Below are 12,914 nucleotides of genomic sequence, written 5' to 3'. Positions count from 1 at the left end.
GATATCTATCTTCTGATGATTATCTCCTGATAATATAAGTACTGATATCTTTAAGTCCTGACTTCCAGTATAAGTACTGATCAACAGTTAAGTACTGATTTATCCTGTTCACGTAAGATCTGAAAGCTAAACATAAAACATATTAGCCATGACATTATCAAATATATCTAACAGTTGTCCCGGGAGATACAGGAGTTGAAGGAGGCAAGTGCAAAGGAGGCTGCTGCTCATAGGAAGCTTCTTGATGAGATCCGGGAGAAGCAGGACCGGGCCGAGGCTTCTGTCCGGGAGATGAGGGCTGAAAACAAGAAGCTGAAGGATGATCTTGCCGCCCGGCCCACTCCCGAAGAGGTTCTGGCTGGGTTCCGGGGCACTCCCGCGTACTTCGAAGAGCTGAACGACAAGGCACTGGAGAAGATCCAGATCTGCTAGAATGTTGCTTCGAAGTACCTCGACGAAGAGCCTCAAGGTGCAATAGACGTCTTCCTGGAGAGGTATATTGAAGAGGAGACCCGGTTGGAGCAGGAAAAGGAAGCTATCCGGGCAATGGAGTCCGGTGTCGGAACGTCTAGTAACATCCCTCCATCTCCCGGATCGCCGCTTGCCCAGCAGCCTCCAGTTCCAGAAGGTGATCCCGAGCAGCCTCCCTCTCCTCCCGCCGAGCCTGCAGGAGAAGCTTAAAGACTGCCATTTCTTGGCATGTAACTTTCGTTTCTTTGTTTTTAGTACTGTCTGAACTCAGCCTGTTGGCTAATTTGTCTATAATTTAAATGACTTGGATTTGCCCCCCCGGGGTGTGTTTTCCCGGGGTTATTTAATATGATTGTGTTTTTCTTTCTTTCCTCTGTTATTGACTTGTATATGTTAGGAAATTTTCAAAGTACACATGGGCTGTGTTTTTGCAGACCCCGGGTTGGGGTAAAAATATTTAACTTGTAGAAACTTTATACGTACTCATGGGTTGAGTTTTTTATAGGACCCCGAGCAGGGGTATATTTCCATTTGATAGAAATTTTCAAAGTACACATGGGCTGTGTTTTTGCAGACCCCGGGTTGGGGTAAAAATATTTATCTTGTAGAAACTTTATACGTACTCATGGGTTGAGTTTTTATAGGACCCCGGGCAGGGGTAGATTTCCATTTGATAGAAATTTTCAAAGTACACATGGGCTGTGTTTTTGCAGACCCCGGGTTGGGGTAAAATAGAAATTTTCTAAGTACACATGGGCTGTGTTTTGAAATCTGATGGTAGATAAATAAGCAACATAATGAAATTGGTTCAAACTATGAAACGCTTAAAGTAGAGTTTTTCATTCATATCAAAAGCAAAAATTACATTATGGGGTGAATGGGAATAGCGTTTACATCAAAATATCATAGTATAAATGTAGAGGTGTTCCCTGAATGTGCACCTTTCTCTTACTGGTAGAATTTCCTTAGCCGGGTTTCGTGCCAGGTGTTGGGGACCTCGGTCCCGCTGAGGTAGTTCAGCTTGTAAGTTCCCGGACGGAGCACTTCCTTGACTATGTAGGGGCCTTCCCAGTTCAGCTGCAGTTTCCCTTGGTTAGTTGGGTCCGAGGCTTCAGTGTCCTGGAGCACTAGATCTCCCACCACATATTCTCTTATCTTGACCTTCTTTGCAAAGTAAAGCTTTGTTTTTTCCTTGTAGCTATCCATTTTTCCTACGGCCCGGTCTCTCACTTCATCCAAGAGTTCGAGGTTGGTTCTGAGGCCTTCTATGTTGGAGACCTCGTCAAAGTTGACGACTCTATGAGAGGGGGATCCGGTTTCCACCGTTAACCGGGCCTCGGTTCTATAGGCAAGCTTGAATGGAGTCTCACCGGTTGCCGTCAGAGAGGTAGTTCTGTATGACCATAAAACCTTCAGGAGTTCATCCGGCCAGTTCTTTTTAGAGTCTTCCAGTCTCTTTTCCAGACCTCGGAGTATGGTTCTGTTTGTGACCTCGACCTGTCCATTTCCTTGTGGATGGGCCATAGATGCTTTTCTGTGCCTTATCCCGAGCTCTTTGAGATAGGCTTCAAAATCCGAACCCACGAACTGTGGCCCATTATTCGAGATTAAAACCATTGGGATCCCGAACCTCATCACAATCGCATCCACAAATTTGATGCAGTCTTGCTGATTGATGATTCTCATAGCCTTGGCTTCTGTCCACTTATTCATATAATCTATTGCTACTAGCACATAACGAAGATCCCCTTTTGTTCGAGGGAAAGGGCCCATGATGTCAATTCCCCAGACAGCAAATGGGATCGGGGAGAGAACGGACCCGGGGAGGCTTGAACCTTGCTTCGGCACATTGCTGAACTTTTGGCACTTGCTGCATTTCTTCACATAGGCAACTGAATCAGCGTGGATTGTGGGCCAATAGTAGCCTTGTCTGATGACCTTGTAGGCTAGGGCTTTAGCGGCTAAATGATCCCCGCAGATTCCCTCGTGCACCTCCCGGAGACAATAATCTGCCTCATCCGGATCAACGCACTTTAAAGTCGGGGCAGAGAAAGTTCGCCGGTATAGCTGATTATCTTCCAAAAAGAAGCGGGCAGCCTTATACTTGAGGTACTGTGCTTTGTTCTGGTCTTCCGGAAGGGTGCCGTCCTTAAGATAGGCTATGTAAGGAGTCATCCAGTTATTCGGGCTACTAATACATAATAACTCGGGCCGATCGGTGCTGGGGGCTCCGAGCTCCTCGAAATAAACCGAGATGCTTAAATCTGAAGTATTCTGGACGAGCTTGGACAAATCGTCTGCCTTCACATTTTTCTCTATGTTTATCTGCAAGATGGTTGAGTCCAGGATGGTTTCCAGGATTGCCCTGACCATCTCCTGATACCGGGTCAATTTGGGATCTTTTGCGATATATTCACCATTGGTTTGCCTTACCACAATTTGAGAATCACTATAAATGGTTAAACTCCTTACTCCAAGGGATTTGGCTAACCTGAGTCCGGAGAGGAGAGCTTCATATTCAGCCTGGTTGTTTGTTGCTTTGAAGGCGAAGGTTATGGCCTGCTGAATTGTGAATCCGCCCGGGCTGGAAAGGATCAGGCCGGCTCCGGACCTTTCGGCTGTAGCCGAACCGTCGACATGTAATGTCCAAGATTCCCGGTTGCTAGCCTCTTTTTCTTCTCTGGATTGGGGTTTAGGTGTCTCTAGGACTTCCGGAAAGGTGCATTCCATGATGAATTCGGCCAACGCCTGGGCTTTTATAGTTGTCCTTGGAATAAATTTGATATTGAATTGGCTCAATTCAATTGCCCAATTGACTAATCTCCCAGAGACATCTGGCTTATGGATGATTTTCCGAAGCGGTTGATTAGTGATTACCCTGATTTTCCGGCCTTGGAAGTATTGCCTTAGCTTCCTGCTCGAGTGTACAAGAGCCAGTGCGAATTTTTCCAAGTTTGGGTACCAGGTTTCAGCGTCTTTCAGGACTTGACTTACATAGTATACCGGGCTCTGTGAACCATTTTCCTCTCGGATGAGTGCAGAAGATACCGCTCTTTCCCCGGCTGCAATGTAGAGATAAAGAGGCTCTCCGGGCTTTGCTTTTGTCATAATAGGCGGGTTCATCAGATGTCGCTTGACTTCCTCAAACGCTGTTTGGCAATCCAGGGTCCAGCCAACTAGTTTTTTGTTCTGGGCTCCTTTTAACAGCTCAAAGAAAGGCAGGCACTTTTCTGCCAATTTTGGGATAAATCATCGAAGGGCTGCTAAGCATCCTGCAAGCTTTTGAATGTCCTTTTGAGTCTGGGGGACTGTCATTTCCATTATAGCTTTGATCTTCTCCGGGTTATCTTCTATTCCTCGTTCACTGACCAAAAAATCAAGAAACTTCCCGGAGGGGACCCCGAATGCGCATTTCTCTGGGTTCAGCTTCATGTTATACTTCCTCAAATTGTCGAAACACTCCCTGAGGTCCTGGATGTGCTCGGGGATTGTGACCGACTTAGATATCATATCATCAACATAAGATTCCATGTTCATGCCTAGCTGATTTTGGAAGATGGTATTCATCATTTTTTGGTATGTTGTCCCAGCGTTGATTAACCCAAATGGCATCATAACAAAAGCGTAGACGGCCCGGTGTATAATGAATGTCGTCTTCGCGATGTCTGCCAGATTCATCTTGACCTGGTTGTATCCCGAGAAAGCATCCATGAAGCTTAGCATTACATGGCCCGAGGTTGCGTCTATCAGCTGGTCAATGTTGGGCAAGGGGTAGGAGTCTTTAGGACACGCCGAGTTGAGGCTTGTATAATCCACGCACATTCGCCATTTTCCATTGGGTTTCTTGACCAGCACAACGTTTGCTAGCCAATCCGGATACTTAATTTCACAGATTATGTCTGCCTTTAACAACTTTTCAACTTCTTGGTCGATTGCCTGCTGTCTCTCAGGGGCAAAATTCCTTCGTTTTTGCTTGATTGGTTTTTGCTTTGGATCTAAGTCCAGGCTGTGCATCGCCACAGATTCATTAATCCCCGGCATGTCTTCCGGGGACCAGGTGAACACGTCAGCGTATTCCTTTAGTAGATCGATGAGTTCCTTCTGGAATGTGGTTTCCAGGCCTTTGCCGATTTTGATTTTCCGGGTGGGGTTCCCGGGTTCCAAATCTACCTCGACTGTCTGTTGGGCAGGTTCTACCTTTGTCTTCTCCTTGCTCTCTACAAATTTCTGAATCCGGGCATCAGCGTTGGTTACGCTGTATCCGGAGTCTTCAATCATATTCACATCCAAGCGGGCCCTTTTACTAAGGTGTTCTCGATACTTCTTTCTGCTTTGTCCCTTGGGTAGGGACATTATCTTCTTCCGGTTTTCCGGTTCCGTTTCTGCCATGACAAGGGCTTGACCATAGCATCTCCCTGTCTCCTTTCAATTTTCCAATGCCTCCCGGGGTGGGGAATTTGAGTTTTAAGTGAATCGTTGAGGGGATTGCCCAGAGCTTGGTGATAGTGGGCCTTCCAAGGATCATGTTGTATGATGAGGTTGCGCTTATCACATAGAACTTCATCATATGAGAGACCTGCCGGGGTGCGGTTCCAAAGATGATGGGGAGATAAATGATGCCCCAGATTGGAATCATCATGTTCCCAAATCCGTAAAAGGGATCTTCAAGAAAGGGGTCCATTCGGAGGTGGCCGATCTCCATCCTGTTAAGTGTGTGCTCGAATACAATATTAGCAGATGAACCATTGTCAACTAAAATTTTTTTTACCTCGTTGTTTGCGACATCAAGGGTCACCATCAATGCCAAGTTGTGATCCGGATCGAGCCCCTCATAATCAGAATAAGAGAAGCAGATCGGCTCATCATCCAGAGTCTGGATCATCATCACATCAATCTCCTGGTCCGGGCTCCGAGGCGGAGAAGCTGTGCCTCCAAAAACAACATTCACCACATTTTTGCCTCTTCTCGGGGCCCTATCTTTGTCAATTGACCCCCTTTGAAGATACTGGTTCATGTTTCCCTTCTTGATCTGGTCTTCTATGAACATCTTGAGGGAGAAACAGTTTTCAGTGGTGTGGCCATGATCCTCGTGATATCCACAATGCTTGTCCCGGGCCCTATTCTCGGGAGGCGCCAACAAGGGTTTTGGCGGATAATATAATGGCTTGCCCTTAACTTCGCGCAAAATGTTGGCCTGGGGTCTGTTGAGGGGTGTCCATTCCGGTTCTGACTTGCGTTCTTTCTTGGTCTTGGATTTCCTTTCATTCTTTCTTGATTCGGCGTATGTCTCCCGGGGTGGGGTTCCCCGAGACTGCTGAATGTAGTTGGCTTGCCTATCAAGCTTGTATCTTTTGTTTCTCCGGGACGACGAGCGTCGCTCCGGAGACTCATCATCATCATGTATTCTTCTATTCATTTTCATTGACTTGAGGAAATCATTTTCTTTTATGAACTTTGATGCCAAGGCATATGCTGATGCTAGGCTCTGGGGTTCTCTATGAATCAAGTCTTTTACATAGCCTTCGCAGGAGATTGGGTGTAAGTTCCTTCGAAAAATGTTCACCGCCTCTTTTTCTTCTAAGTTGGAGAGTTGGTTAACTGCTTCCTGGAATCTTTTGATGAACTCCGGGAAGGACTCCTTGCTTCTTTGCTGGATTGTTTCTAGATGACACATTTGCAGCTCGTTCATCCGGTTGGCCCTGAATCTCTTCAAAAATATCTCGCGGAAGTCTTTCCAGGATTCCACACTCCGGGATGGAATGCGGCCGAACCATTTCTGAGTTCCCCCCTTCAACGTTGATGCGAAGAATCGGCATCTGGTTAGGTCACTGTAATCATAAATATTAGATATCTGCTCGAAATAGTTCAGATGCTCCTCGGGGTCGACTAATCCATCAAAAGAGTCAAAATTGAAGTGCTTCAGCCCTGATTCTCTAGGGGTAGATTCCAACTTTTTGGTGAACGGCGTGGCTGCCGCTCCCACTTCCATGTCGCCTTCTACTTTTCTTTTAAGCACCCGAAGGGCCCGGGCCATTTGTTCTTGCTTGGATTCCTTTTCTGGCTCCGAGTCGGAAGAAACATGAATCCGGTGTGCCTTTCTTTTTAGCTTTGCTTCTTCCTCCCGGACTCGCTTTTCGATAGCTTCTTGAGCTTTAGCCTCTTCTTCTTTCCAGATTCTCTCACGGAGGGCAGCTCTCTTTATTTCATCCCTAGCATCCTCGGGTGGTTTCTTTAAATTCTTTGCAATCCGGTCAAAGAGGGATCCCCGTGATTCTCCGGAACGTTCTCGCTGATCCCCTGGGTGGGTCTCGGGTTCGGCATCATGTTTTTCCTTCCACAGGTCCATCGCAGCTTGTATCTGTTCCGGGGTCATGCTTCCCCATGGGTTGGCGGAAGTCCCAGTGTGCTTATGGGCAGCTTTCTCGATGACTATTCTCTGGTCTCCTGGTTGGAGATTTTGAGATGGAGTCTGGGTTATGGGCGGCCCTTCATCCAGATCTTCCATATCTCCATCCCTGGGTTGGGGTGGAGGTGGAAGTAAAGAAGTTGAAACGGCCACTTTACTCTTTCTTATAGTCATGGTTATTCAACAGTACCACAAACTCACATTAATATAATTTGTAAAAAATAGATCTAAGAGATTGGGAGTGGCGTTCTTACTGAGGGATGGTATTCCAAGTTACTTGGTAGGGTGGAAGTTGCGGATATGAACACCACTGGACGGAGGTTCGACCCCTCCTTCTAGCGTCAATGATAATCCCAAATCACCCCGAGGCATTCTCCTTGCTGTGCCCGGATTCAAGCTCCTTTTGGACGGAAACGGCGGCGGCGTGCGGTGCAGCTGTAGGGTGGGAACCTACAAAACAGAACCGGAGGGGGGTGGCGTCCCCGCGGCACCTCCAGCGTGAGAATGAGAGAGGGTTTTTAAGGAGAAAAGGGGCAAAACGGGAATTATGCGAGTGTATTCATGGTGTGAGCGTGTGTGTATGTAAGTATAGGTGAGAGAGAGAGTATGTGAGATTATAACCTGTAACCTTCCTTATGTCCTACCTTTTATAGGCCTCCTACTAGGATTTAGGAGTTTGCCCCTTTTAATCTGCACCGTAGGTATGCCTTTTGGACTGTAGGGCATCTGGACGCTTGTGATGCGTCAGAGTACTACTGGATCCGGACCGTAGGAACGTTCTGGATCCCGGACACCTGGACGGTGGTGATGTTGCCACGTGTCAGGGGCCCCTCAAAATTAAAGCTGAGTACTACCTGGGCTCTTGTAATTGGGACATGGGCCTTTGTTATTAGACCTATATTATTATAGGCTATCAATAGCCTATCAATTTAGACACCTATTTTTAATAATTAGCAATGGAGATGCCGTTAGTAATAATCCTAACCCGTTAGATTAACTTCTATATGTAGAAAATCTATTACGTGTAGAATCAGAATTGTACCTAAAAATTTCATAACAGCACCTGTTCAATTTTCTTTCAACTACATATTTAATAGATGCAATTTAATAACATTTATTATTAAACATTATCATCAGGTTCAATTTCAAGTTCCAATTTAATGTTTGATATTAATATTACAATTTTGATATAATTAATTTCAAACGAGTTATAAGATTAATAAATTATCTATAAATATTAATTTAATATTTTTGTTGGGCCCGTGCTTAGCTGGGGGTTGTCAACTAGTACACAGGTAAATGAAATGTTACATAAGCTGAACGTAGAAAGATTTAGAAGAAGTTGATTACAGCCAGAAAAGCTACAGCAACAAGGTAATTCTATAACTGAACCACATGGTTCCATGTATTACTACAGCTTGAAGAATAAGCATATAAAGCTTAAATTTATTGAATCATAGACGAGTATCAGCAAACCACCTATCCACCATAGCCAAGCATTCTTCCGGCTTGAACTCGGGAGCTGCATGACCTGCACCCTGTTTTTCGGAAACATAAGGGAAAGGTATTAATTCGAATCAAGTTAATTTATTCGTATTCTAATGTAACGTAAGATTTGTTAAAGACTATACGATCCTGTTCGGGTCTTTCTCTACTACCTTAAGATTTTAGTGCAGCTGGTTACTTAACATGATATCAGAGCTCGAAAGATTTGTTGTTGATATTAATACCGGTATTGATTGTATTTGTCGTGATCAATCGTAACGAAAAGTATCATACGAATGAGGGGTCTCTGCTACCTTTAGATTTTAGTACGAATGATTACTTAACAAGATTCTAATGACAATTACCTTCACCGTTGCGAATGTCAAAGAGTAATCATCATGGAAAAATGATTCAGTGTAACTGCATATGAAAAATCACAGTTGAGATAACAGCTTTTATGGGGATAATTGCAGATTTGCAGATATAATTTATATGAACTAGACATACCCTGCCACTTGACTTTTAACAAACCACGGCTTCCAAGTTCTGTCAACTGTTAGTCCAAGTGTGTGGATCCATCTTCTTGTTCCAATGTATGGGAAAACCATGTCATGATCGCCGCTGGTTTCCAAGAAAAACAAAATTAATTGCATTTGCGTCGCTAAAACTTGCGACAGAATAAGAAATTGCGACGTGATAAGAACTGATGGCAGAAGCATTTGCGACAGATTCTTTGGTTGCAAGGTAGATCAACCGCGACAGATTTTTCGTATTTATTCTGTCGCAATTACCATGTTCCCTTGTAGTGGTGCATTTTAGCAGAATGACTGATTATTGTAGTATTAGTTTTCTTTAATGCAAATGAAGGAGTTACCTGTATATGAGAGCGCGACAGTTCTTTCTGGTCAGGTTGCGATGATAAACAACACTGCTAGGAATGTTGTATTTGTAGGTATCCGTGTCGTTTCGACCAAGATAATAATGATCGGTGTTGCATTTCGACCATTCTGTTGTGCCCTGTTATTCTTAGGTAAGTTAGTAAACAGCAACACGTCGTGAACAAGAGTGTCGCATTAGAGCAATATGTATACCTCTCGCACGTTAAGAGCTTTCTGCACATCTTCGTCTGTGGCCCAAGAAATAGCTAGCTCATAATTATCCACCTTCAAATATAGCAATCAATTGAAAATAAGTAAACTTTTTTAATTTCTAATCGGAAACAATCATCGTATGGCTCGAGAACACCAATATATGGATCAGTATTGGCTTCCCTAGGGGAGGTCATGAATTTGAACCTCGGGGTGTGCGTGGGTTGTAACTATTAAAAAAATGAGAATAAGTTTCATATGTGTGTCTGAGTGCGTATTACCCGACACCATGTATCTGAACCTTGTAGTTGAGCCAACAGGCGACCGGTTACAGGACTCCTCTTGAAAGAGTTCTTGTTCCATTGTAGCATGGTTGTCGTGTCATCACAGTTGGGCTCCAATATTTGATGCTCGTTTAAGTCCTTAAGGCACTGTATTTATATACAAGAAAAAACCGTAATTAGAGTGAAAATGCCACAATACGAATCTATGGTAACATTTTAATCTTTTCATTTGGCAGTAACACAAAACAATCTACATAGTGAAAGACAAGTACATATGATACCTCATCTACTTCTGCTAGAGATCTTTTACACAATCCATTTGCGGGATTCACATTTACGTAATCACCATTGCAGTTTTTCTTCGTTGACTGCAAATTTCAATATTAATACAAGAGTTCATCAGATAGAAGTGTGAAGTAATGTGCAAATTGATCATATATAATTTGATTATTTAATCAAACGTTCAAGTGCAAATAGTTTGTCTTTCGGTCCAAGTTACCTCAAAGAGTTCATCAGATAGAAGTGCAAAGTTATGAGCATATTCGATTTTCGAATTGAAGTCAATAAACCTATCCGTTAGAGGATTGCCGATCATGTATCCCTGCAACCAATTAATAATATATCGATATTTGTTGAAGCATTATTATCAAGGATAAAATATATGCATTAACAATGAACTTCTGCAGATTTCTACAGGTGGGTGTTTTACTCACTTTAATATTTAACTTGGGAACATTTCCAGCTTCATTGCCTACAAAGAATTTGGAATTAAAATAGAATTCTCAATGCATTGTTAAAACTGGAATACAGATACATAGTTTAAATTACAAGTCATAGTAAAAATCTTATTTACCGTTAAATATATCTTGGACGATGATTGGAACCGTGATGCCAGAATATGAAAGACCAGAAACATAGAGTGGGTTGTTCAAAAATTTAGGATGATTCGTAAGCCACTGCATCATCAAAAAATAAGTTTAAATTAATCACGTCGATATGAATTACAGGTCAACCACAGTAACTGTCAAAATTATGTAGATCGGTCCAAAAACTGGTGGCACTTGGCCCTTTTTTTAGTGATTATCGAAGACTGCAGCAGACAAGGACACAGTATACATAACTAGTAGTAGTTACCTTTTTAAGAAAGCCATAGATAGATGCAGAGGCTAAGGTATCACTGGTTTTGTAACCATCCTTAGTTTTCGCATATGAAAATCCAGATCCAGATGCATCAACAAATATGACGCTGGCCACCTGCAAAGAACGTATGTGTTAAGCAAGTCTATATCTACCCCATATTTAAAATATAATAAGCATACTAATTATATATTACCTTCGTCCATGAGTATGGATTATCCAACAGTTTTGGTATCTTCCCGTATGTGTTGTCGTAGTCAAATCTCAAAGGCCCTATATCAAAACACAGACTCAGAAATCAGTTTAGCACTTCACTTGGTTACATTTGTCGATGTGTTACAAAAGTCAATATCAAGTTTTTACCAAGTTGATTAAAGAAGGATCGGATTGCAGAACAGCCAGGACCGCCTGTGATCCATATCAAGAGTGGATCATCGATCGGATTACGCTCAGACTCCACAAAGTAGTAAAACAACTGCAGATCATCTTCCTCTCCGAGTCCCACGTATCTGTTAAAAATACATGATTAATTTTCATAAATTTTTAGACGCGTATACATAATAACTATGGTTTACTAAGTGCATATGTGCGCACTCTTACACTGTTTACATACCCCGTTTCGAGTTTAAATGGCAATTTGCCAGAAAACCCTGGAAGAGAAGTGATAAATGACTGTGAAAATGAAAGTTGGAAAAGGTTTATTTGGAGAACAAAGAGAATCAAAATAACTGAGAGTGCTATCTTAGTATGTTTTGTCATGGCTCTATAAGGACTTCTTGGATCATAAAAAACAGAATACGAGATATATATAGTATTTCTTTGAGGAACGGACAACCTCACCTTTGACCTGGAGCATTAGAGCACAGGAGAGAAAGGTACTAAACTTACTTACCAGTCTCACCTTAAATGTTTGGTAGAAACAAACTAGATTTTAATTAGTTATTAGTTGTTATTAAAAAAATGGATTTAAAAGAAGTATAAAGTTAGGTTCAAGTAAATTACCCTTTTTATGATTATGTTAGTTGATAATTGCGTACTAATCACCGACCGAATTTTTAAAAATCATATTACTATAAGACTAAACACAAATGTGAGTACATCATGGAAATGTTTATATAGATGTAAGCATAAACATGTGGAACATGTATGTTTTTATAATTTTTTTTAATATATTATAAGCATGTTGAACATTGGTATGCAACAAACTCGAAATTTTAATTGTGGTAATCACATATAAGAAACATGTGTATATTTCAAAAAAAATATTAGTAGGCATAAGTTAGACCAATATTTTAACAACTATTCCACACTAATATGTCTTGTAATTTTTTTTAATATATAATATGCATGTTAAACATTCTTATTCAATAAACTCAAAACTTTAATTGCAATGATCACGTATAAGAAACATGTGTATAGTTCAAACAAAATATGAGTAAGCATAAGTTGAAGAGTATTTTAACCACTATTTCATGCTCATATGTATTTGAGGCATCCGGTTTTAAAAGTGGGATAGTCGGTGCATTTTCTCATTATACATGACCTTTATTATCTAAATATTTATTTATTAAAGTGTGGTTGATTAGTTAAAAAATTACGATTACAATATAATTCTAATAATCATATTAGTTTATTGAAAAAAAATTTAGAACTATATAAAATATCGAATCTAGAGGTGGAAAACAAATCGGGAATTAAAGTTATTGTTATTTTATTTATATTACAATTATTTAAAAAAAGTACAAATAATGTAATATACATATGATAATACATTAGTTTCATAGAACTATAATCAAAAAAAATTTAATATATAATTTCAACAATTTTATTATTTTATCAAACATACTATAGAGTATATAGAGTCATATCAAAAATATGATTATCAAGCTGCAATAAAAATAGGAATAATTACAATACGATTTCAACATTATTTAGTATTTCATTCAAAATAATAATATAGAGTTTATAAGAAATAAGATGATTGTTGAATGATCGGAGTGAAACCAAATATAGTTGACAAAAATAAGGTGATATAAAATTTGG

At 41.3% G+C, this 12,914-nt stretch overlaps 1 protein-coding gene across 1 annotated transcript; it reads right to left on the bottom strand.

The window, feature by feature from the left end:
- Positions 1-8,189: 8,189 nt before the first annotated feature.
- On the bottom strand, positions 8,190-11,654 carry LOC141703453 (serine carboxypeptidase-like 3). Its single transcript, XM_074506983.1, has 14 exons — positions 11,485-11,654; positions 11,235-11,380; positions 11,068-11,144; positions 10,869-10,988; positions 10,588-10,690; positions 10,448-10,485; positions 10,234-10,335; positions 10,016-10,102; positions 9,732-9,881; positions 9,454-9,525; positions 9,237-9,379; positions 8,870-8,983; positions 8,728-8,782; positions 8,190-8,415 (listed from the first exon to the last, which is right to left on the bottom strand). Exons 1-14 carry the CDS (start codon positions 11,628-11,630, stop codon positions 8,332-8,334), a joined length of 1,437 nt encoding a protein of 478 aa, XP_074363084.1. The 5' UTR covers positions 11,631-11,654; the 3' UTR covers positions 8,190-8,331.
- Positions 11,655-12,914: the final 1,260 nt, after the last annotated feature.

This window comes from Apium graveolens, unplaced genomic scaffold (genome assembly GCF_009905375.1).
Source record: "Apium graveolens cultivar Ventura unplaced genomic scaffold, ASM990537v1 ctg6657, whole genome shotgun sequence".
NCBI lineage: Eukaryota > Viridiplantae > Streptophyta > Magnoliopsida > Apiales > Apiaceae > Apium > Apium graveolens.
The sequence above is the reverse complement of the archived record's forward strand: the minus strand, read 5'-3'. Positions and strand labels throughout refer to the sequence as shown.